The sequence below is a fragment of the Hibiscus syriacus genome, unplaced genomic scaffold (genome assembly GCF_006381635.1).
Source record: "Hibiscus syriacus cultivar Baekdansim isolate YM2019G1 unplaced genomic scaffold, ASM638163v2 tig00110569_pilon, whole genome shotgun sequence".
In the NCBI taxonomy this organism is placed as follows: domain Eukaryota; kingdom Viridiplantae; phylum Streptophyta; class Magnoliopsida; order Malvales; family Malvaceae; genus Hibiscus; species Hibiscus syriacus.
Window position 1 is genome coordinate 1719129 of NW_024062784.1, and position 26867 is coordinate 1745995.

The window sequence follows — 26867 nt, forward strand, 5'->3', positions numbered from 1 at the left end:
AGCATCATGTGCAGATTATTTATAATATCAGTATCAGTAAGACATCATTGAAGTTTCTTTTGACTAGTAGTGGCATGTATCATTATGCCAGTAGTTTATTTGATTTATCATATTTATTTTAAATAATATGTAATAGTAAATTAGAACTATTTTAGTTTATTTTACTTAGTTTAGTTTTATCAGTATCTATGCATGAAAAGAATATATTACGTTATTATGTTTTTAAAAGATTTCACGAAAAAACATGTTTAGTAAAATTACTTATTAACAAATGAATTTATTTTCATGTGAAAAAAAAATAAATTAAAGGTTGAGATATACTTTAAAAGAGATTTTTAAAGTTAGAATATGAGTGTTTTCAAATGAAAGAAATTTTTAGGCAATTTCAGTTCAGTAAATATTTTTAAGTTGATGTGACATCTTTGACTTGTATATCGAGACGTATATGGGTTAAAGGTGTTACATGAATGCTCTAAATCATTTTAAATCAAAGCATTCTTTTTCAATTGGATCGGGTCGAGTTTTATTAAAAATTAATTTGGGTTCAAGTCGGGTCGGGTCGGATTGGGTTTTTTAAAGATAATGTTAGAGTCGGGTCAAATTCGGGTTTAGGGTGAAAAACACCGACCCAATTCGAACCAGAAAAAAATATAATTTTACCTTATATATTTAAGAATAATTATAAAAAAATGCCCCTCTATATACTAATTTTCAATTAAATCAATATTTTATTGTATAAAAATAATATTTTTTATTATTTCGGATCGGATTGTATCATATTCGAATTTTATCTTAAAAAATAGGTCGAATTCATGTCGGATTAAGGGTACATATTTTCGGATCGGGTCGAATCGGGTGAAGGTTGTAAAATTTTTTGATCGAGTCAGATTGGCCGAAACCCGACCCATACCCATCCTACTTGTATGAATTTGGTGTGATGGTGACATGACTCGATAAAATTCCAGCTATTGTGGATTTTTAAACAATTACTTTGGTTCTTGTATTATTTTAATATTACAAAACTCCTTTTTATAAATTGAAGATGTCAACTAATGAGGAGAAAACGTTAGATTTTAATAAATGTATTTATAATTCATTGCGGACAATGTTAATATTTTTATTCAGCAAAGTCTTCATTTGTTTTTTCTTTTACATTTAAATAATATTTTATTTGGTGTAATATTAGAAGAAATATTGGCATTAGTTTTAGGACGACACAAAAGTAAGTTGATCATGTGTTGTAGTAATATTTAAGACTTATAACGTGCTTCAAATTTAAAAGGATTTACAGGCAACTAAACAAGTGTTATATTTGAAATTTACGACTTAATCATATATATATATATATATATATATATATATATATAAAGGATGCAAAATTCCAATAGCAAATCGTTATCTTAGCACATAATTCGAATTGTCTGTCTAGTTCAGTTGATAGAGCACAAGGCTCTTAATCTTGTTATCATAAGATCGAGTCTCATTGAGAGCAATTCATAACGAAAGTCTTTCACAAAAGTTGTTCTCAACCTGACGTTGGAGGCAACCTACTACCCTACCTCCCCTTACCTACATATGGAAATAAGATTAGCTAATTTTTTTTATCTTAGCACATAATTTGTCGGTGCCGCCAAAGTAGACACACTATCCCTTCGCGTTTTCTTCAGAAAGATAAAAATAATAAATAAAGACAAAGATAACTTTATGGACTATGGATATTGTATTCATATTGATCTGGTAAGTGATTTTGATTTGCATTATTGGAAGTCTACGTCCCCTAAACATATCATAATTAACAGGTACCAATTTGATGAAATTTTTTCATTCAGTTCCCGATTCTGGTAAGTTACAAGGCATTGCAAAGTTCAATTGAAATCCCTCGTAAGAAACAAATCAGTTATCAATGTAAATTTCTATGTTCCATTTTAACCTGCAACCTGCTCTATATTTTAACCCAACCTACCACTTTCACTGCCGGGAATAACTTTACCCATTTGAGTAAGCCATGCAACACATCTGGCTCATATTTCTCCCTGTACTGAGGGACTCTGTTTTGTTTCTTAAATTACCATTGTATTACGTGCCGGAACATTAGCTCCGCCGTCAGTCATGTTGGCACCGCTCTTACCTGTTAAATATGATGAGAAACCGTTGGCTGGAATTTACCAGGTTAATTAAGATAAAAATGATCCAATAAAGTGACCAACTAATCTCTTACATTTTCCAGCTTGGCCTGAAAAGTGAGTTCCACTTCCTTGCGGAGGCTTTCAACATCTACAGCGTATTCTCTATGATCTTCCCCCAACATCAAATCCTCCAGTTGTTTCTTCATCATCTCCAAAGCTTCACCCAATCCGCAAAACTCCTTGAGAACCATTGCTTCTGTGGTTTTCAGTTGCAGCAGATTCTTGATTGCAACAAGCGCCTGTAAACTCGGGGGTAGATGCAGCATAAATCAATGAAAAGGAATATCCATTGTCACATCAATAGTTGTTCATGTATGTAGGCCGCAAAAGATGAAAATGATGCTAAAAAAACTACCTTCTCCTGTAGATCAAGGTCATCTGAGGCAGTTAGATCAACCACAGACTTCAAGAACAAACGATTGCCGAAAAACGGGATCTCAGCTTTATCTGTATTTTCTAATTGGTACTCTGCCAGATCGCCAACCAGAAACACTGCCTTCTTGCGTAACCTAATATCCACGCTGGGACTGCTCAATATGTCCTACAGAGGGAAATCGTTGTCAATTGCAATTGTAGGGATGCGCATTATTAAACAGGGGAGAAATGCTAAATTCAATCTTAGATCACCTGAAGCATCTTGTCTCCAGCCTCCGCAAAGAACAATTGCTGACCAGACACATTATTTCGGATCAAGGCTGAAACAGCATAAAATGCTTTAGTGGCTTCATCGGCGGAACTAGAATTCACCATTTTAATTAGTGTTGTCAACGCCCCAAGTTCCAGGACCTACGACAAGTAAAACTTTGTAAGTTAGGTGATGTTATATACCTCGCTCATAACTCAAGCGTAATATGACTTACCTGCTTCTGAACATATGGATTGTTTTGACTTGCTTTCCCAAGTATCCATGCAGAAATTTTCCTTACATCTGAGTCGGAATGATCAAGCTCCCGTATAATCACACCATGCCCACCAAGTTTACACATATCTGACAAGCAAAACTTAACAATGTGAGGCACATCTCTTTAGACATAAAAGAGAAACCTTGAGGAACAATTAGAGATTGCAAGCAAAAGACGCTAAAAATCAAAACAGCATGAGTATTTATAACGAAACAAAAAAACACTGCAAAGGCTACAATCATATCCCTAACATCTAAAATAAATTCGTGCATAACTCAATCCCTTAAGTGGCATATTTTCATTCTCCCCTAGTCGGGCAAGTTTTTGAAAAATTTAAGCAAAGAATTGAATGTGAATAACTTCACAGGTGGCACAAACATCTTCCACAAAGCAACTTACACCTCATTTTACAGACCAAAAGTTGCAATAACCCTAGTTAAATAATAGCTTTTCAGAGACATAGGAGGCATATTACAGTGGATTACCTATTAGTGACTCTACAACTATGATTGCTAGTTTTCTTTTCCATCAACAATTTGCCATTTTTGTTGTCTCAGTCATTATTTGCGTTTTTTCTAAATCCTTTTTATACTGCCATACCGTATCAAAGTTTCACAACAAAAGACCAAACAATAAAACCTAATACGGCAAATTAGGTAAAGCTCAATAATTTGCCAGTCTTAGCCACATGAAGGCCACATTGCAAATTGTGAGAATAATGTAAATATCATAGACATCCTTTTGGAGAAGGGGTTAAATTTTACAGTCAAAGTTTGAATAACGATCTTTCAGTTCAGTTAATAGCAATAAAGTGAAGAATAAAACTAGGCAAAAGCATTTATATAAAGATAAACCTACATCTTTAAATTTCTCAAATTTTGCACCCAAATAGATACTCAAGTCGCTAATTCAGATGTTTAAAGCTAAACAGATATTATGAAAAGAATTTGGAAAGAAATGGATAGATATTAACTCTTCAGCTGCTAAGTAAACCAGCTATGGGCAAACATAGCTTACCATTTGCATTATCGATTGGCTCAACAGTATTAAAAGCTCTTGCAAAGCACGGTGGCGATCCTCCAAAGACAAAGATGAATTACTCAATCATCTATGCAATTTGCATCAACTGTTCATCTGATGGCATTTTTAACTTTTCCATCAGTTCCTGTGCAACAAAATGCATGGATCATTATGGCAGATATCACAAAGAACCAAAATGAATGTATAAGCTGCAAGCTACTGCAATGTATAGCAGGTTATAAAGTAACACATTTTCATTCCTTGCAGATTGAAATATGTGTCAATGTCATTAACACATTATTTAAGTTTACTTTCAAGACATTGTTCACTCGATTGATTCCATTCAAAATATGCATCACTATATAATAAATAAATTGGCAATAAAGCAAAAACCTTTATTTCCAACTGACGCTGCCTAAGCTCCGAGGGAGAAAGACGATTAACATCTTGCGCCTTTTCCTTAAGTTTGGCCGGATCAGAGTGTCCTGATTCAAAGAAAACAATAGGAATAACGATTTTTTCCCTCTTGATTGTTAAAACGTCAGGAATAATGAAAGAAGCTCAACAAACCTATGGCCCACTGCAACATCCCATCTAGGGAAGAAAATCCGCCGTCGATGTCATCGGCGGTGGCGGTGGCGGTGGAAACATCTGCGTGTCCAGACTTATGAACCAGATCCGCTTCCTCTTTGGCGGTCGACCAAAACAGCCCTGCAGAAGAGGACTGATTTTCGCGCTCAACCGAAGTCGCCGCCACCGCCGCCACCGGAAGATACAATAATAATGACGATACCAGAGCTAGAATCCGATCCATATCTATCCTAAACCTAATTTTTTGGCTGCAGAATGAACTGATCTTTTCACTAGCAACAACTCCCTCCGTCTAGGGCTGAGCTTAAGGCTAGCTAGAAGTTTCTTTTGATTTTACTCTTATTCTTTATTAGGAAGACAACGGTAGACCGTTCACGTAGACTTGTATTTAACATTTCCAGCTTTTATATATGCAAGCGAAGTCGGGGTTATGATGTTACAGGACCAATAGAAATTTGCCATGTCAGCCAAAACATAAATTCACTGTTAACAATCAACCGAGCAGGGTCAGGCCGCTAAGCCATGGCTGATCCAAGCAGATTAGACCTGTTAACACAGTTTATAATAATGTCCCATGGCTTAACTCTCAGCTTGGAATGGGCAAAGCCAAATTTAAATCACAATGTATCCGGCTCGGCAAGTGCGCCTGTGTCCCATCACCTCAATGCCCCTATCTGGGTAGGAAGATTACAGAAGGTCGGCGAGCAACAAAGAACATACTATTAAATTACAGCCACATGCCCATAACACAATATAATGACCGTATGATATTATTTTCTAACATCACAAACAACATCCGCAACATAAAACATTATTACTTTCGCAACATAAAACATAATTACTTTTAAAAAAATAATCACACCGTGACATATGTAACAGTTCACCTATATCCTATCACCTTAATGCCCCCATTTGGGTAATAAGCTTACGGAGTAAAGCTCAATGAGCAGCAAGTAGCATAGTATTAAGATACAGCAACAACACAATATACTAACGACAAGATAACATTTCTCAAGGTCACAAATCACATCCACAATATAAAACATGATTATTTTTAGCAAAACAATCATATTGTGATATCTACAACAGTCGCAACTGTAACACCACATCCACAATTTAGAACTATGGCAAAAAATTGAATAGATGCTAATTTTAAAAAAAAAATAACAGAGAAACAAAAACTTATATTTTTGCTTAGTTTAGGGTGATTATAAGTGTATGTTCATAATCTTTTATAACTATTGATCATGCACGCATCTTTCAGACGTGGCTACACTAACACAAATCATCAAAAGAAAATAATTATCATTTTAATCATGGAACTCACTTAATAGATTTTATTACTAGACTTGTAATTAAATAACCTTATAAGTAGTTTATTATATTTTGTTATTTTTAAATATTTTATAATCTTATATTGGAAGGAAATTTTGAATGAATTAGTCATGTGCGGCGTTTGTTGCGCAATATGACAGTATGAAAACTACTTTGAACTTTTCATTTACGTTTGCATTGAAACTTAAATCTCTAGAGCTAATGATAAGTTGTCATGTAACATTGTTTGATTGGTCAGCCGTGTATGCTACTCTTTACTGGAATAATCTCCTCAGATTCTGCATGAATCATCTCCTTCAATCCGCAATCAATCTAGGAATCATCCTCAATATTTGGATGTTGGATGGAGAAGACTCGAACCCGGCAAAATTTGACCTGATTTAACTTGATTAGGTTAGCTTTTTTTTTAAAAAAAAAAATAAGTTCGAGTTGGGTTTGGGTCTAATTTTTAGAGTTGAAATTCGGGTCTGATCAAAGATAAAAATACCGGATTTGACCAAAAAAATTATATAAATATGTATTATATATTTAAGGATAATTACAAGAATGTCCCTCTTTATATTTTTTTTCTTCAATTAAATCTTTATTTTTTATTGAATAAAATTAATATTTTTTATAAATATATTTATTTCTGGTCGAGTTCGAAATTTAATAAAAAAAATTTAAAGTCGAATTTGGGGTAAAGTTAAATCACCTTAAACTTGAATCGAGTCGAGTTCAAATGGATGAGGTTGTTTTTCGAATCGACTCAGATAATCTCTATCCAATCTGACCCATGCTCATCCTTACTTTATATATATTAAATTGAATTTAAATTGAAATATTGAAATCCATGATTGGACTTCTTTTGTTGTTGTGTACAACAGGATTGGACCCATTTCTTAAGCCAGCTTAACTCTTTTACCTAAAGCAGACCAACCCGAGTTACAAAGGAACAGCTAGATCGTTCCTCATGACACCAAAATACCAATTGTGCAATGAAAGTGACCAGGACAAAATCTATTCCCTCACGAGGCGTAGGCCCATTGGCGCCTATGTTGTGTCCATTTCAATCATGCAGCTGCCATGACCAGATTCATTGAGTGCCTTAAAGAATCAAGTGAAGAATAAATGAACAAAATAACGGATGGGTTTTCCCCCAAATAAATATATCCGCAAAAATTTCGAGATAATATTTTGGAAGAAATTAATTCATGAGATAATATATTCTCAAGATTAATTGTTTAAATATGGTGAAATCTACCGTGTTAGTCGTAGGTCGCCATGCCTTCCAGACAATCTACTAGGTCGCCATGTCTTCCCGACAAGCTACGAGAGATTGCATGTGCCATGCACGTCCCAACAAGTTGGGCATCCGAGGCCATCCGACCGAGCTATGCGAGGGCATCCGAGCGAGCAAGGGTAAGTCGCCCGGAGTGCATGGCGACCTACAAAGGTCGCCCGGAGGGCAAGACGATAATGTGTTGGGACGTGCATGTGCCATGCAACACGTTCATTCTCTCTGTGAGTTTGTTGGAAAGTTGGCCACATAATAGGTCGCCCATAAGGCATGGCGATCTACAACCAACACTGTAGATTTCACCCTATTTAAGCCATTCTATTTAAACAATTAATCTGGGAAATACATTATCTCGTAAATTAATTTCTTTCAGAACATTATCTCGAAAATTTTACCAAATATATCTATCTATATATGTATTAAACCCAAAATTTTATTTTGTTTAGATTTAATAAAAACTGAATAAATATATCAAGAAAATTATAAATTTGAATACTAGGAAATAAATGAGTGAAAACAGTAAGCTTATTCTTAGTCATCAACATAATATTATGCAAAAGTATAACTTTCCTTTTACCTTATTTGATCTACCACTACATGATTCAATGCACCATGCACACATAAATAATAATACCAATACTATAGATTTAGTATCATCATGAAAGAACAAATGTTTGGAGTAAAATTACATAAAATGAAATCCACATCAAATAAGAGTAGGTGAACCGATAATGCGAGTCTAAAATACATGGACGGATCATAAAATAAGGGGATTTTGATTCGATGACCGAAGAATCAAAGGTCCCTGTCTCTCTTGCACTCGGGTGGCATCGTGGGGTACCTCGACCTATCGTTGCAATAGTTGTAAATGGTGAACTTTTTGCGGACCCACCGGAGCCTCCGCCACTGATAGCCGTCGAGGTCCTGGAACTCCTTCTGGTCCCACCACCTCATGCCCTGTGTGGCGCAGAACTTGGATTCCACCGACGACTCGCAACCGTCGATGTGGAAGCCCTTGTAGGCGGCGATGAATGGGGCTTTGGACCAGTCGGTTTTCTCCAGGCCACCCCTCGTGGCCCAGTCATCGGCGTTCCATAGGCTCGAGTATATCTTCATCGGCTGGTTGAATGGGAATCTCACTCCCAGATCTTTGCAGTTTTTGAACACCCTTATCGGTATATCGTCCACAAAGAACCTGAAATGATTATAATATTTTTTAAATTCGATTCGACTTGAAAAATAAAGTTAAAAGATTAAGAAATAAAAAATACTTACACGATCTGATACATGTTCCAGAGAACAGAATAGGAATGGTAGGCTTTGGTCGGATCAAACCAAAGATAAATCCTTTGTTCTCGATCTCCTTTGCCGCCGGTGAACACATTGCTCTGAAGAATGTACGGCTGTCCTGTTCTGTTCCCCAGGAACTCGAAATCTATCTCGTCATGCTCTGAATTTTGAGAAGATAACTGAAACATCAAACACGTCGAACAACAAACCGTTAAAACTCCGATGGGAAAAACACAGCCAAGACTGTAACATCAAGTTTTTTTTCTTCTTACATAAAAGGCGGTAACAGTTCCGGCAGAATCTCCGGGAACAAGCTTCATTTGCATACTGAAATGCCCGAACAAGTAAGATCCTTTGGACTGGAAGCCAGTACCTTTTTCACAATATGAAACACAAACCGTTGTTACCTTGTGTCTGAAACACTGATGTAAGAGAAAACTTAACACATCGATGGGATTTGTTCATACCAGTGTATTTATCGAGGTGGAGTTGAATCTCGGAGCCACCATTAAAGTACTTGATGTGATCAAAAGCCCAAGTGGGCATATAGTTTCTGGAGAAGGGGACGGCTACAGGCTTCCTTGGGGGAGCTCCCATTGTTGTGGAGGCCATTAAGAACACTCCCAGCAGCAGAATCCATTGTGTTGAGGCCATGTTTTTTCCCTGTAAAGAATGAAGCAAAACATTCAGATACTGCTAAAATAACAAATGGGAGGGAATTTCAGAGAGAAATGTTGCAGAACATTACCAGAAGGTGGTTTGATGAATGAGGAAAACTAAAGCAGGGGTGTGGCTTTATGTAGGCTTTGATTTCAATGTTATGTTCAGATATAAAATTAAATAAGTTTGTATTATTTATTTGGAGATAATATATTATAAATCTTGATCATAGTTGGATATATTCCTTTAAATAATTAAAGTGTATAGATTAATTACTAACATGGTTTATTCAAGCGATAAACAACTTAATATCGATTAAACAAAGTCTCAAGTTCGAGTCATTGTGTATGCAGAGAAAATCTATATTTTGAGAGACTCACTCATCAAAATTAGGTGTGTTACGCAAGTCGATTCGAATTAATTAAAACGAAGTCTTGTAACCGCGAGGGCAACAAAAGAAAATGTATAGATTAATCAACTAAAAATAAAATAAAATTTTAAAGGTAGAATTAAAGTTTAATAGAATAATAATATTATTATTAATTATTATTATTTGATTAACAAAAGTTCAGGTCATAGGTGATTCTCAAGTCCAAGATTAAAATATATCTAAGACTCAATTGAAATTTATGTAGGAATTTACATATTGTTTATAAAAAGTGATGGTAATAGGATTCGAATTTTACCTTACAAGTTCAAATTCATTTAATATATAAAAGATAAATCTCATTAATGTAAATATAATATATATATATATATAATAATTAATAAATTTATCTTATTATAAATGGATTTTGATATGTCTTATGATTGAGAATATCTTTTAATATTTAATTTAAAATTTCAAAATAAAAATAAACTAATAAAATAATCGCTGTTTTACAAAAAAAAATACTAAAATAGCTTAATAAATGTTATGCGAAAAAATAAACGTGTAATTTAACCTTAAAAGGAAAACATGTTTTATAAATAAATAAAATCATTCGTTGTTTTAGGAAAAAAAGAATAAAATAAATAATCTTAAAAGATTCAAAGATCAATTTCATAGTTCTATTGATTGAAAATTTTAAAATTTTAAAATGTGTTTAAATTATATTTAAAATTAATTTTTAATATTTTTATTTTTTAAAATTTATTTATTGTATATTAAGTGTTTACGGTTAAAAAAATAAATAATACGTGTTTTATTTTAATTTTAATTTTTTTAAATTAAAATATTTTTTAAAATTTTAACGTCACACTTGTTAAAGGTTAAAGCTCAGACGTCAGATTTTACCAATGGAGGGATCAAATCTCCTGTCAACCCATAGTGAAAAAGATATCGTACACTCAATATTCGATTTTTGAAAATAATATTATTAAAAACTAATTCGGTAGTATATTATATATATATATCAAGAAACTAGAGGTAAATGAAGCTTAGGCGGTGTGACAAAGTGCCTAGATTTACGTGTGTGGTGAAAAGTAATTTGGACCAATTCGGTTGGAATTTAGTGTTCGAGAAGGACGTGGAAAGTTGAGAACAGTAATAAATAATTACCTCTACGTGTGTGGTTACTATTATGGTCCCCCTGGAGATGTGTAGTCAGCCAATGTTGACTCTATTTCCTTTGTCTGTCTTTCCCCCCCCCTATTATTAGAAGGATTCACTGCTCTCATTCCCACAGCAACCATCTGTCGGCCATCGTCGGATGGTGTTTGATTTTGATTTTCCCGGTTTCATGTTTTGTCTTTGGGTTGGTCGTTGTGAATCCAGCTAATTACTGAAACAGTAATATCTATTGAATCGAGAAAGATTAAGGAAGACGATGAAGGTATAATTCAGATTTTATTAATAAGAAAATGGAAAAGATAAAGGGAGGGGGGGACCGCAGGGCGAGGCATGGGCATGTGGGATGGTCTGCAACAGGAGCAACCTGAGGCGAAGCGCACATGCAGTGCACTTTGTTTATAGAGAAAGGCCAAAACGACAAGTCCTCCACTGCCATGCGTTACTCCGGTATTGGTCGAGCCCCTTATCCGACCGTAATCTCACCACTTCCACTTTTCTACTATTATTATCTTAATTTTAATTACTGCCGTCACTGGGCCGAAGGCCAACTGGCCTCTTTTTCTTCTCTTCTTAATCCATGAAATCATATTATGGGACTGGGGATGCTAACTAATCAAGTTAGATCGGATTTTCGGTTAATTCAATTAGATTAAAATATATTTTTCATTATTTAAATTTGATTCAATCCAAGTCTAGAAAAATGTTATCTGATTCAAAATTTAACTCTAATTTTGAAGTAGAGGTTTATTTTCAACCTTATGATTTGATGTAATGTATTATTTTATTCGATAAAATAGAAACTTAATCTTAAATCAGAGATTTTTCTCCAACACACGATCCAACCTCAATATTTACAAAATCTGAATCGACTAGATCCATTATATTTTATAAAACGAGTAAACTGACCCCTATTGAGTCAGATTAGCTTGAAAAGCGTCAGGTTTAAGTAAAATCCTTACTCTTATTTGACAAAATAGGATATTATAATAATTATCTCCAAATATATAAAAAAAATATTAAATTATTATCCTGGTACCTTAAATCTAAATCCAAACCGATCGAAATTCATTTTTATTTTTTAAAAGATCAACCTTATGAGTTGAATAAAAAACTATCAGATTAGAGTGAAATACACATCCCTAATTGTGACCCCTCTTTCAATCACAATTTCACACATGAAGAGTTTCTCAATTTACAACCATGCCAATGAATATGGTTCCTAAGGGGTTTGACTTTGAGGGACCTAGATAGGACCTTCACTAGATGATGCTCGTAGGTCATGTGTGTGTATGATGATTAAAGGGAAGTCGATGCTTGTCAAGTGCTTAATCCCCCAACCTGGTCTTGCAAGTCATGGACGGTCATGTGATGTGTGATTCACCTTTCTGTATATTGTTTAAACAAATAGAGGCTGAAATAGGAAGTCTCCCCAAGGTCAATGTCCGTGGTGGGATTGAAGTGAGAAACAAGGACCGACGTCTCGGCCAAAACATACGGCGATTCTGGTTACGAATTCCAGTCAGCTTTATGGAATTTGGTGGTTGATTATCACACATTCGCATTATTATCTGCATGGAAACCTCCTCTTAGCTGTGCCGGCCTGTCTCAACTACTAAATAATGTGCTCTGCATGCCACGCATCCAACCATTCCACATTCCGTTCTATTGTTAGTATTTTCCATTTGGTATTTAAGGATGGATGATAGCAGGTTAATAAAATTCTCAACATATACCGACTTGTAAGTTCTTAATTGGCGAGAATACAACCTCTCCTAAATTTAACGAATAAAAGTTTATAAATATAAAAAAATGGTCAAAATGATAAGAACACGGGGGATTGGAGAGAAGAGTCCAAAGGGGTGTAATAAAGTATGCGTGAAATTTGGGGAGTGGAAGTGAAAACAAAGAAGGGATTTATGGGTGGGCAGTCCATTTGATGATTGAAGAGGACAAGGTTGTCTGTCTTCCAACATGGCATTGGATAGGATAGGTTCAAAGTTCAAACCTAATCCGGTGATGGGTTCCTGATTTCCCCAACACCCAAATATGGGTTCCGGTCCTACCTTCTTCCTGTAGCCTCACTGTGTGATCCTGGATATCTACCAAAAATATTTGGACCCACTTAGGTCTCATTTTGCATATGTTATCACGCCGCATCATCAGGTTACACATAGATAACTAAAAAGTAGTGATTGATGTTTTTATCTGCTGTTGTAATACATTTTAATCTTAATTTTGGAAAAAAAAATTAAGATCGAAAAACAAGAAGTTACCTGGCCGAGATTCGGAACAGTGAATGAAGCCAGAGACAAGGGGAAAAGATAAAAATAGTACCGGTTCATATGAGTCAACAACTAAACATTATTCACTTTTGGAGTGATCAGTAGAGGAAGATTCGGCCAAGTTAATATCACTAGAATACTTCTTGATCCTCAAGGAAATAACAATGCTCGACATTATCCCGAGTGAAGGTAAAATATAAGACCAAACCTTTGATTTCTGAGAGCCAGATGCCGAAGCAACTGCTGCACCAGCAAGGCTACCGATGGAGGTGTTCTGCAAGATCATCGGGATACCGCCGATAACAGTAGGAAGCAGAAAATCCACTGTGAATCTAACATTTGTGGCAGCTAGACCATAATTGATGACATAGGAAGGGATGGGAGAGAAACGTGCAAGAATGACGAATCTCCAACCATCACGTTCGACGCCACGAGAGAGGATGTGGAAGTATTTGTTGCCATGGACCCAGTTCATTGCAGAAGTCGAACGTTTGAAAACCAGCCTAAACAAATTAACATTACGAAAATCGGTTATTATTCGTAAGGAAAGAATAATTTATAGTTCTCAAAAAGAAAAATGATCAATGCAAACATCAGATTCAGGATGCTAAGAAAAATGAGTAGGCACACTACCGGTGCACAAGATGGCTCTTGGTTTTGAGAAATCAAGTATAAACAATGCAAACTTGGTTTTTCGATGATTGGCTGCTTACGATAAATTCACTAAGATTATGCCCTTTGTCGTCATTCTTTCAATGAATATAGCTGGACAAATAGAGAAGGTTAGGGATAATGCCATGCCCTTCAAATTAACATTAGCATTGTTGAACACTACTGTGATTTCCCCTTAATTTATTATGCTTGAACTTCTAACAAATATCCTTTTATTATAGGGTAAAATACACTCAACTATGTGTTTGGTAACAAACGGGTCACTTTTTTTCTTCAAAAAGTTACAAACATGTCAACCAATTAAAATATTGCTCCAAGTAGGTCAATCTGTCGTTAAAATTAAAACACACGTCTAATGTGGCTGATATATAACATTTTTAGTCCCAAAACTTATACATTCTATCAATTTTGTCATAATTCGAAACAATTAAATAAATTAAACCTTTCATATTTAAAAACTTAAGTCTTTTTTTGCAATATTGTCAACTCAAGTAAACTCATAGGATTAAAGCAGCAGTTGGATAACGGCATTCTAGCATAAAGCAGTTACAAGTTAATGTTAAACTGTCATTATACCAGTAAAGTAATGCAACATTTATGGGAGAAGAAGAAGCAATTTAAGGGAAGAACAAAGACTAAAATGATAAACTTTTTAAATATGAAGGGTTAAATGTATTGAATTGTTTCGAATTAGAAAAAGACTGATAGACTGTAATTATACTAGCAAATGCATAGTGACTTGGGGTGTATTTACCTTTTATAATACTAGCAAATTTACTTTCTTCCTCCCATTCAGTTCACTCATTTTTTATAAATTATTTCAAGTATACTTGACCAATCATGTTCTTCCTCAAGTTCCCAACATGTTGATCCAAAGCCCGAAGTAAAAGACTGGAGCGGTCACAAACCAAATAGTTGATCTAAAAAGGAGGAACCCTATACAGAGGAGGGAAGAAAAGAGTTTTCACTATATCTAGTTAGCATTTAGGAAATATTTATTTATGAACATTGAAGATTCAATTCTATCTAGGAAATTAAACACGATTTAGCCTTGGAACAGTTGTAGAAAAAAAGGGATAGTACTTTCCTTTGAAAAGGAGGAACTTTATAAAGGGAAGGGAAGGGAAGAAAAGAAAATCCAAACAGCAAAAGGAAGCAAAACCATCAGGAACATTAAGATTATAATAACATAATTCAACAATCATAATACAAAATTGGAATAAAAGGAGAGCAGAGAGATGGATACCTGCCAATCCAGAAAGAGAGAGAAGCCCCCATAAGCTTAGCGGAAAAGACGCAGAGTACGGCGGGAAAGAAACCGAATAGCAAAGAAGCGCCAGCCTCGAAGAAGACGGCGTAGGGCAAGCAGAGGGAAATAGTGAGTGTGTGGAGTGAAACGTAGAGAGGGACAGCCCAAATCCCTAATCGGTCCGACCATTGCTGGAAATAGCGGAGAGCGGCGTCTTTATCCAATCCCAACGCGCCACCGTATTGCTTGGCTATAGCAAGCACAGCCACCAACGCACCTATTTTTAACCAGCTCCGCAGCTTCATTTTTCACTTTGATTTAGCCGATGCTCACTGTATACAAAACAAGTCTCCGAGTTACTCCTGCTGTTATGTATAAATACTTCAAACTGTGTTCTTCCCGATCCACCGCCTCTCTCTGCATTTCCCACCGCCTCTCTACAAGACTAGCTAGTTAATCACACCAATAGGGTGCGCGGAAAGATGATCCTTCGAATCTAATTGAACCGAATTAATTCAATATAGTCGTTTTAAGGAAAATTACATGTTTAATATATAAACTATTAATTTTATTATGTTTTGATACTTAAATTTTATTTATTTTAAAATTATATCTAACGTTTGCTTTAATGTTCATTTTGGTACATATCATTAAAATTTTAATGATGATGTTGACGTGTCAATATAAATTAATATCACATCATCATTAAAAAATTTAAAACATGTCACATCAACTTTTTAACGATAGAGAATCACATTGAAATTTAAACTAAAAATTAAGTATATTTTTGAAAAAAGATAAAATTTGAGTACCAAAACAAAAATAATAGTTTATGTATTAAATATGTAATTTACCTTTTTTCCCCTTATTTTGGTTTAAATATTCAATTTGTGTATAATAATTACAACTAAAATTTATCCTTGTAATTTGGATGAATAATTAAAATAGATATAAATATATATAATAACAAATATATATATATATATATATATATATATATTAAATTCATTTAGTGATTTTAGTGATGAATAACTTAAGTTTGAACATATGTATCTCGTGGCTGAATATGTTGTCATTATGTTAATAAAATTCTAAATAGATACTATTATATACTTACTCCAATCATTTTAGTGTATAATTCATATTTTAATCGTATCATATTACCTTATAAGCATACAAGCATGATTTCACATTCTTTTAATTTCATATACCTATTAACTATCGCTACTCATGGGATGAGTAAAATTCGACTTGATTCGAAAAAAACCGATTTTTTAGACTCGAATTAATTTCTAGTTGTAATTTCATAAACTCGACTCGACTCGAAAAATATTTCAAGTTCAAATCGAGTTGTAAAGTACAATTCGAATAACTCGAAATTTTTAGCAATTAGTAGATTATTTTCCAGGTTTGAGTCGAGTCCATCGACTTTGTATGATATATGTAAATTACATATGAAAAAACACGAAGTGTATATATATATATATATATATATATATATTGCATATGATTATAAAATACAATTTAAATTGGAATCAAATAATTGTAATATTATAAATATTAACAATTAAATTTAAATGTAAACTCGAAAAATTTAACTCGACTAGAAAAAATTTCAAGTAAACTCGAATATCTCAAAATACTTTAACTCGACTCTACTGAACGCTCACCCCTACACATGACATATCGAAAAAAACATACTACCAAAAATATTAAAGAGTTCAGATACGACATAATTTTTTTATATAATATATATTTAAAATTTTATTAATTTATTAATAATACATATTTTTTATACAATTACTCAATATCTTAATTCATAGTTCAAACTTCAAACACACAAGTAATCTGTGTTCCCTGAGATGCTTCTGATATTGTGAACTCCAAGGATTACTTATAAATATTTAAAAGATAATTTAAGATAATATTGATAGTTGGAAGATCCAATTAACTACTCCATAGACCATAAACTATGTTTTAGGACTCTATCCAAAGGGGTCAAAATACCCCTCGAAAAAGTTGTGGTTGAGGCTTAACAACCACAGATGCCTGCACTGCAGCTGACCTCACTAGTGTTTAACCCATGCACGTCAAAATATTGGGGTCTGAGTCCAACTTTGAATTTAATACAATGGACTACCTAAGTGTATATAATATAAGTTACAATTTAATATATATATTATAAAATTTATTTTATATATTTTATTTAAAAAATTAAAATTTTAAATTCTAACAACTCATATCTTAAATAGAATTTCTTTTAATATTATGCGACAGGACGAAGTTATATAGGGAGGGGGAGAAACTCTTGTCCATCCTAATTTTTTATGGTTTAATAGCATTTTAAGTCTTTATTAACTTAAATTTAAGTAAAATTAAACTTTTGCCCCTCAATTTTTTTAGATTAGATACACGATAAGTCTTTATTGTTTTGAAATTAAATACCTTACCCTTTAATATTTGATCTTGGTTCCGTTCATGGTTTATAGTAATTATAAGGTAGTGTCTGTCTAAGATTTTTTTGCTATTGACAATATACAAACCCTATAAACATAACTGTTTGAGTATGGGGTTTCAAGGGCTCCCTTTTGATCACGAATAACTCTCAATAAATTTGATTTTTTAAATCCTAAAACAATTAAAGTTATATAAATTAAATTTTAGTAACTTATATATCAAATAACTTTAATATATCATTAGAATCTAGAAAGCATATGGTTGATACAAACTAGGGTATATGAAACAAAAGACAGCCTTAACAACCTTTTATTATTAAAAAAATAATTAATTAATAATATAATGGTGATGTTCTAGAATTGAATAATGGATGGATCACCCATAATCCAAGACGTCGAATTTGACAATTTAGAAGTCTTAGATTGAGATATCAAACTTCGGTGTGGGTCACCACTCATTTGTGCTCTTACCAAATGCTTCAAACATGTGATCCTGATCTTGTTTTATTTATTTATTTATTTATGTGGGTGAATTAAATGGTGAACACTCAAAAAATTATATATAAAGTTGTCATATTGTATATTTAATAATTATTTGTGAAATGAAATGACATTTCGAAGTAGGATAACAAACGGACAGGATATGTGCGGATATCTCATCTTCCATTCTAATACTCACTTAATATTTTTTTCTCGTCACCTACCCATCACTCATGACGAGTAAATTTTTTAAATCAACATCAGTCCACGTAGATACATTCTTAAATTCATCCTCATACTCATTACTTAGTTGTATACACACAACCCATCTCGTATACATTTGTACATGTTCATATACACCAATTTAAGATAGGAGAAACGACATATTTTAATTTTAAAATTGTTTATACCATAATATTTGTTTAAATTATAAGTTATGTCCTATAAAATCTTAATATTTACAAAATAATCTTTGAAATTGTATTTAAATTTATAATGATCTTAATTTTATATAGTGGATAATTAGTGAGCGTGTAGGTGGATACGAGATGAGTAAGGTATTGAATTCATCACTTAATCATTACACATGATGAGTATGACTTTTTACATCCGCACACGTCCATTACCCATTAATCTTATACATATCCCCATTACAATTGGTAAAAATAGAGTTCGGAATCTATAAAATTTTACCAATATGTCATCCCTATTTCTAAATATCCATTAGTAGTTATTATTTAGATAAAATTTTATTTATTTCTTACTCTTATAAGAATATTTGTCTTTGATCACTTAATTGCTATTATTTCATACTAAAATTTTAACAACTGGAGGTCTAAATTAAAAGAAATAAACTACCTTGATCTATTATTTCTTATCTTAACCATCATCAACAAGTAGAAAGGTAAAATTACACTTTAATCCTAAAAAGAATAAAAGTCCTCTAATGCCTCGTGCTTATTTCTTCTAATTTGTCCCTATTTCATAGCGTCTACCACAGTCGATCTGATTCAAAACACAAGCGCGGGGATAGCGAAATGGCCCCATTTGGCGTCGAGAACAAAAGAGAGAAAGTTTGGGTCAAATATAAGCAAATGATGACAAAACAATACAGACAAAAGCAAGGGACCAAAAGTGTAATAATAGTATAGTAATTGCCTGAATTAGATAAAGGTTTACCATTGTCGCACGCCTCTTTATATCCTGTGTAAACATCATCCCAATTGCCTAACCCCCAGTCCCTGTTCTAGATTTTGGTCTAAAGTCTACAGCTTTCTCAGTTCCAGTTTGATTAGTACTAGTAGTTGTACTATATAATAATACTAATATGTTTTTATGGTTCCGGTCCCTATAGTATGCTCGAATTAAAGATATGATCTCCATACTTTAATTTGGCATCATTAAAGACGAAATATTTATATTATGATCTTAATCCCGACATCTCTTATATCTTGCCAATGATAATATAAAAATATAATAAAATACGATATGGAGTCTCGGGGGTTACGAATGAATCTTGAGAAATTTGAATTTTATGATATATTGATCAATGATTGAGAACGAGTATTGAATTCTATGCGATTTGATTTCTTATTGTTTCTGAATAGCTCGATGACAATATAGATATTGATCTCTTGTTGTTCCTCAACAACTCAGTGACAATTTACATATATATAAAAAATTCGACACATAGCAGAGTTCCTCTTGATGTTCCTCAGTGACAATATAAAAATTTAATCTCTTGTTGTTCTTCGATAACTCAATGATAAACAATCTGTTATGAGTTTGAATCTTATTTTAAGATAGAGTTAAAAGATTTAGATTATGATATTAATTTTGTAATTGATATTAAATTTATTTTAACATTTTTATAAAATCATATATATATATTTAGAAAATAAGGTGACTTCGCCGGATCCATGTGAGTGAAAATTCTAGGGTTTGTTTTGTAAAAGAAAAACTAGAAATTTGGATACCATCTTTTTGTGAAGAGTAAAGGATTAGATTATATAAAAAAGTATAAAAAGATAAATCTTGAATTCAATGATAGTGAAGGGACCACAAATAGAATTCCACCAATAAGTATTATACTTTGAATTTGCATATATAGCCAATCCATATGCCAGCCACTCTAGGACGGCCCCCTATTACTAGTATTGTTTTCCCTTGGAATATTGTTCAACGTTATCATCTCAATCTCCGGCACCATATTTCCGGCGACCGTCCGGCGTTGGAAATCTACATGGTCGGAGGAATGGGTATCAAACATGTAAATCCATGGTGGTTCCGGTTATTGAGCAGCCACTTTTCGTGCCTCCACCAACAGAACCACCACCGCCGTGAGCGGCCTCGTCGAACACTCAAGATCATCAACTGCGACGGACAAGTCAAGATATACGACCGTCCCGTTCAAGTCGCCGAGCTCTTGAACCAGTTCCCCAAGCACATGATCTGCCGATCCGATTCGTTTTACATAGGCCAAAAGATCCCGCCTCTCTCTAAAGACGACAAGCTCCGCCTCGGCCACAACTACTTCCTTCTTCCCCAACAAGTTTTCCAGACGGCTTTATCGTTCGTCACCATTGCTTCCTTCGCCAACGCTCGATACTCGAAGAAGGCCGCCGCTTGTCAACCTTTCCAGGTCGAGAAGAGTGAGTCCGGGTGTTTGAGAATCCGAGTTTCCGATGAGTTCATAAGCGAGTTGATGGAAGAAAGTAAAATGAAAGACAGTGGCGAAGAGAGCTGCTCCAGTAGAGTTTGCACGACGCCTCAGTTGCAGAAACAATACGCGTTGCTTGTCGGCTCGTCGCGCCATAACTGGAAGCCCAAGCTGGAGACGATAAAGGAGAAGAAGAAGAAGAGGAGGAAGAAGATCTGGGCTTTTGGATTGAAGAGGAAGAATAAAACGACGTCGAAGAAGAACGTGAAGAGTAACCATAGATCAGCTCAACACCACCACCATGTTGATGTGATCGGTACTTGTGAGAAACCTCAATCGAAACACAAGATTAAGATTAAATCGTCGAGGAAATCATGAGGACTGATATGGTGTTTTTTGACATTTACAGCACTCTTTCAGTGAATTAAACCAATCTCAAAGCACTGTGTTAATCATCTCATTTTGTTAAAATACATATCTTGCTGTGGATTACAAAGAAATTTTGTTTTTGTTGAGTTTTGGTTCGTTTGGTTGAATGGCTAACCAGCAATTCACCAGTTACTTTTTATTTTATTGTTGTTATGATCAACATTTATTTCTTATGAGTTTAGTACCTAAATTATAAGTTTTGATTTGTTTTAATATTTAAATTTTTAAATTTTTCAAAATCATAGTTAAAGTTTATTTTTTATTTTATTTTAGTACATCGTTCAAAATCTAATAGTAAGTTTTGAAAAAAGAATGAATAGGTACCAAAATTGACCAAAACTCATAGTTTAGGTATTAAAACGAACCAAAATTTTATACTGTTAAGTTTTTCTCATAAAATAGATTTTGGTTTAGTTAGATCAAATTAGGATTTAGAATGAGAAATATTCAACCAAAAAAAATAATAGTATAGTTAAATTTTCATATATTTAAGGATAATTATTATAATATTTATCTATCTATCTATATTTTTTTCTGATTATATTCTTATTTTATCTAATAAAAATGAGATTTTTTAGATTTATATTTGTGTCAGCTTGATTAAGTGTGAGTTTTTATCTTCGAATTTGAATCGAGTTTTGAGTATGATGAAATTTCTCTGAATCCAGGTCGAACAACGAAAAAAATTCTATTATATTTTAGTCTAAGTTTCAGATGAAGCAAAATCCAAACATAATTCCTACCAACCCACCATCCTAAATCGTCTTCTTCAATATCAGGATAGGAATTTGATTCGAGCATAAATCAAGTTGCCTCGGTAGATAAAAGAATTATTGTTTTTTTGTTTAAGCACCAACGATTACAATATAAGTGATTGAGCGTTAATTATCAAAATGATTGAGAGTATTTAGAATATTTAGTAATCTAGCTTAATAAAAAAAAATTGATCCGAACCCCAAGATTTTGACCCGAACTAATTTTATAAGGTTAAGTTCTTCTCAGAAAATATATTTGGGTTGAGCTAGGCCAAATTAGGATTTAAAATGAAAAATATTCAACTAAAAAGTAATATATGGTTAAACCTCTATATTTAAGCATAATTAGTATAATATATATATATATATATATATATATATATATATATATATATATATATATATTTCGATTATATCCTTATTTTACCTAATAAAAATAAGATTTTACAAATTTACGTTTTTGTCAGTTGGATTAAGTGTGAGTTTTTATCTTAAAATTTAGATCGAGTTTTCAGTCGAGTGAATTTTTTTTAAATCCAGACATAATTCCTACTCATTTATTGTACGTGTACAAAGCTTTATTAGGAATAATGCAAGTAGTTTGGAATCGGATGGGGAGATGGTAATAACATATTTGGACAATGATTATCTTCTCATTCTATTTGCCCCATGGGAAGGACTACTCACTAGTTTTACTTGGGATGAATATGAGAAATTAATCCGAAATCGATGAGTTTAAATCCGGAATAGGGTTGGATTATTTTTAAAATAAATTGAGTTCGATTGGATTTAGATGGTGGGTGAAAAAACTTCGACCTGACTCGGAGATAATAATGTAATTTTCTTAAAAAATATTATTTTTTAATTAAATCTTTATTTTATACCGAGTCGGGTCAGGTCAGATTTATACTTTAAAAATTCGGGTTGGGGTGAATAAAGGTTGAGGGTATATAATTTTCGGGTCGGGTCGAGTTCAGACAATGACGGATCCAGAAATTTAAGAATGGGTCTAAAAATTTAGTATTATTTTCTTAAAATTAATGGGTATACAATTTTTTTCATTTTTCGTTAACATATTACGTTGAATTTAATCATTTTTTTTTAAATAATAGGATGCATTTAGCCCCGTAGGGGTTTAGTGCATTCTCCATGGAATTCAGGTGGATGATACATATTTTTCAGATTGAGTTGACTAAAAATTCGAACCAACCCGATCCATTTAGATCCCTCCATGATATTTGGAAGCTCGAGTGTTGAAGCTTTAAATATGAATTTCACCACAACAGAGGATCACCCGTCATAGATCCTAGTCTGGGTACGTCTATCAAGAGTAAGTTGAACAGACATTCCGATAAACGAGGCAGTAGGGTTTACTTGACGTGGGGGATATTGCCATGCACGGGAATGAAAACCAAGGAATGCGTGTTCATGCAAGCTTGGCATTGACTTCAGAGGCACCAAGTTACGCTGTCAAGACTGCTGATCATTTGTGGAGGGTTCTCAATACTGTTTGGGATGATGTTAATGAATGTGTCCATTGTAGTAAGCAGACTGGTGTTCCTCGTTGACGATGGAAGGAGAAGCAGTCGTTTTCTGCGAGCTCGACGCATAAAAGACCCGGGACGGAAAACTCTAACGAAGAAAATGCCACTTGATCGAATATTTCGAAGGTTAATGTTCGGCCATGAATCTGGGTGTTCCTATGTCTCGTACCACATGAACATTTACTCAAGAACAAATAATATCAGGCTTCCAGTGTTGAATTGGGGTGTTTGATTCTCAATAATATGCTGGATTCTTTGGACTAGAAGAGACAAATGGTTTTTTGATGATCACTATGTGTTAATAAATTTAGTTTTGGGCAAGAGCATAATGTTTGGATTATTTTATCCTCAGGTGCCTTAGATTTCCATGAGATAAACCATACACTGTCTTCTCGGGTCTAAATTTTCTTTGGTTAAACCCTTAAAGCTTCTGAAACCCGAAAACAAGCCCTTCCCCGACCACCGCCGCACACAAGTACCCATTCGACGAACTGATTTGGGGGTTAAATGGCACGCATTACTGAAAGAACAATAGAGTGATCTAGCTTTTATCACAGTATCCTCATCATTTTATTATATTCTTTGCCCTCGAGTGTCCAAGGTAGGATGGCACAGGACCCGAATCCGACGTTCAGACCTGACCCGGTCGGCTTCGATCGGATTTCTAAAAAAATTGAATTTGAATCAGATCGGAGTTTTTTTTCCTAATATGTTAGGATCGGATTAGATTTAGGTTTAGGATGAAAAATACACTGATTTGATCAGAAAAATAATGTAAATTTAAGTTATATATGTAAGGATAATTGTAATAATAACCCTCTCTATATTTTTTCCAATTAGATCCCTATTTTTTTATTCAGATTTTGGATGAAGGGTATATATTTTCAAGTCAGGTTAGATTCGGTTTTAGGTTGAAATACATGCGATCCAACCCGAAAATAACATAAATTTAAGTTATATCTAAGGATAATTGTAATAATAACCCTCTATATATTATTTTTACAATCAAATCCCTATTTTTATTCGATAATGATTTTTTATAAATATAATTATTTTAGGTTGGATCGAGTTCGGATTTTATCTCAAAAAATCGGATTGAGTTTGAGTAAAATCACTCCTAAACTCGGGTCAGAACGAGTTTCGAATGAAGGGTAAACATTTTCGGGTCAGGTCATGTTGACCAAACACCCAACCCAATCCATGCCAATCCCCAATCCGACATGGAGTTACAACGGGTCCACTATGCCTACCCATAATTATAACATCTATGGGACGAATAATTCAATTTTACATTCCTTTGGGGTTTAAGAGCTTCAATTTTTTATTCAGGGCCAAACTTGCATTGAAGTTGCTTAAAATTTCCTCCTCCTTTGGACCTGTAATCAGCTAAAATAACTTTTATGCTCTGTTGGTTAATAATATATTTTCCAAGGCTCAACGAAAATTGTCCTTAGTCCCATATCAAACACATTTAGGAAATATAATGCATTCAAATTCAGGAAGCAGATGGTCTAATTCAAACAAGTTACTCATCAATTCAGTATGAATGATACCTGTGATAAGAGGAGATACAATTCATGTATGAAAGATACCTGTGATAAGAGGAGTATCTGGATCTCTAGTACAATGCACAATACAACTGTCCCATATAACACTGTTATGAAACCACAACGTTCGGATGATATGCTACTAGCGCTTTGACCAGAGTAGTCCTACAAAACAAGGAAAAGTAACTATAATGAGTACATATAGAGACAGAGGAATCACATATGACTCACTGACATTAAAGTCCTTGGTCCCAATGATGTCAAAGGCACAAGGTACACTCAACTATAGGCGCTTAAACCCTTATATTACCTCAGGTCCAAGGCCCAAACAAAAGCGCTACTCCGAGTCGAGTAAAAGTGCAATATGTATATGTGTGAGTTTTATATATACATGAAGCTTAAAACATATAATAAACTCTAAAGTGAGGTCTAGTTTATCTGCAAAACATGACAATTTTTTATTGGTTAATATGCATGATTTCATTGTGGTCAATGTTTGTTGTTGAATGCTCAAATATTACAAAATAGGGTTTGAAATCATCCTTTTCTTACTAGTAAAAGCATATTAAATGATAAACATGTGAAAAGTAATGAAATTAAAGAGAAATTCAATCAGGAGGAGGGCTTTTTATGCCTTTTGCCTTGCAGAAAAAAGCACCCAGATGCACTTTGAATGAACAATAACTTGAATTGTTCATATAATTTATCCATGTGCATGTATATAGAATTTATGCTTCTTTTTTGAGTTATATTGGTTAGGAAGATATATAGAATTTAAGCTCCTGTAGTGAAGTATGATAGAACGGAAGTTAGTTTTCATCCAACCATCTTAAGTAAAAATGGAGAGAACAGGACTAATAAATACCTTGAAGTTGGGGGTTATGCCAGTGTTTTTTTCTGAAGCAATCTTTCAGCACATCTCTCCATATCTACTTATATATGAGTATACCTTGGGCATCTGCACCATCTAAGAACACTAATAATGCTTTAAGTCTACTACTAATAAAACTTGATATCAATAAATGATACATGTTTGATTGTTATAAATGTTAAATGGCTAATTTTTGTTGCCTTCGTGATTTGAAGTATTTGTTACTAATCCAAGGTCTAGAGACTAGTGTTTCCCAACAAAATTGTATATTCCAATAACCACACTACAGATGTCAAGGACTAAAAGCATATAAGTGTGAATTATATACTATAGGTGAAGTCTGAAGCATGCCAAATAGATGAATGGAAAGCATTAGTTTGATCTATTTATTATTACCTAAGTTCTATTTTAAGTGTGGCCATATGACTTAGGTTTGAAACATTATTCAGTCCTCTTAATTTCTTAACTTGTATATGTTGTGATCTGTGTTGGTAATGCTCAATCCCACATAGTATTAGAAATACTATTGGGAACGTGTATTTATGGTTTGGATTTCTCACTTCCTTATTGAGTGAAAGAGAACAAGGGTACTCTCGCGCACCGCCGCCATCCGTCTCGTCTCGTCTCGGCACGGCTCGTGGTCGTGGTAATACGTGTCTAAATATTTGATTTAATATCAGGGGTTACATGATGTAATTTCGGGAGTTATAACAGCTGAATAATGATACAATGAACCTGGACTATTTCTGAGTCAATCCTGAAATTTTATGGACGATTTTAACCATATTTCTAGCCTATAAATAGAGAGTTATATTCAGCTTCTCAACTCACTCTCAACATTCAGAATTCACTCTCACTACAAGAAAAATACCCTTTAATGACCCTTGATATGTTGGAATTTCAATAATCCACTAAGTGCATTATACTTTGACCCTACGTAAAGTGGCTTCTCACATTCTTCAAGAAGTGACTTCAATGAATCAGGTTCTTTTTCTACATCTCTGAAGGCATCATGTAGCATATCTCTTGTATAATCAAAGTCGTGAGGAATAGATTTGTTAGGGCATCTAGAATCAAGCTTGGGTTGTCTTTTTCCATGGAAAGACCA

The 26867-nt window shown here is 33.7% G+C and overlaps 3 protein-coding genes and 1 pseudogene across 3 annotated transcripts; 1 reads left to right on the plus strand and 3 right to left on the minus strand.

Annotated features, from left to right (window-relative positions):
* Positions 1-1845: 1845 nt before the first annotated feature.
* Positions 1846-5061, minus strand: LOC120132559 (annotated as a pseudogene).
* A 2913-nt stretch (positions 5062-7974) lies between these two features.
* Positions 7975-9266, minus strand: LOC120132475 (probable xyloglucan endotransglucosylase/hydrolase protein B). Its single transcript, XM_039149224.1, has 4 exons — positions 9071-9266; positions 8876-8976; positions 8589-8782; positions 7975-8508 (listed from the first exon to the last, which is right to left on the minus strand). The coding sequence occupies exons 1-4, from the start codon at positions 9255-9257 to the stop codon at positions 8109-8111; spliced, it is 882 nt and encodes a 293-aa protein (XP_039005155.1). The 5' UTR covers positions 9258-9266; the 3' UTR covers positions 7975-8108.
* A 3892-nt stretch (positions 9267-13158) lies between these two features.
* On the minus strand, positions 13159-15442 carry LOC120132477. Its single transcript, XM_039149225.1, has 2 exons — positions 15016-15442; positions 13159-13600 (listed from the first exon to the last, which is right to left on the minus strand). Exons 1-2 carry the CDS (start codon positions 15321-15323, stop codon positions 13177-13179), a joined length of 732 nt encoding a protein of 243 aa, XP_039005156.1. The 5' UTR covers positions 15324-15442; the 3' UTR covers positions 13159-13176.
* A 4631-nt stretch (positions 15443-20073) lies between these two features.
* On the plus strand, positions 20074-20991 carry LOC120132679. Its single transcript, XM_039149389.1, has one exon. The coding sequence runs from the start codon at positions 20074-20076 to the stop codon at positions 20989-20991; it is 918 nt and encodes a 305-aa protein (XP_039005320.1).
* Positions 20992-26867: the final 5876 nt, after the last annotated feature.

Excerpts from the sequence above, each read along its gene's own strand:
- LOC120132477 (XM_039149225.1), bottom strand. The coding sequence starts at position 15,323 with ATGAAGCTGCGGAGCTGGTTAAAAATAGGTGCGTTGGTGGCTGTGCTT. Across the intron at positions 13,601-15,015 it reads CTCTCTTTCTGGATTGGCAG|GCTGGTTTTCAAACGTTCGA; the intron begins GTATCCATCTCT and ends TAATTTGTTTAG.
- LOC120132475 (XM_039149224.1), bottom strand. The coding sequence starts at position 9,257 with ATGGCCTCAACACAATGGATTCTGCTGCTGGGAGTGTTCTTAATGGCC. Across the intron at positions 8,977-9,070 it reads CCACCTCGATAAATACACTG|GTACTGGCTTCCAGTCCAAA; the intron begins GTATGAACAAAT and ends ATTGTGAAAAAG. Across the intron at positions 8,509-8,588 it reads TGGAACATGTATCAGATCGT|GTTCTTTGTGGACGATATAC; the intron begins GTAAGTATTTTT and ends TAATCATTTCAG.
- LOC120132679 (XM_039149389.1), top strand. The coding sequence starts at position 20,074 with ATGCCAGCCACTCTAGGACGGCCCCCTATTACTAGTATTGTTTTCCCT.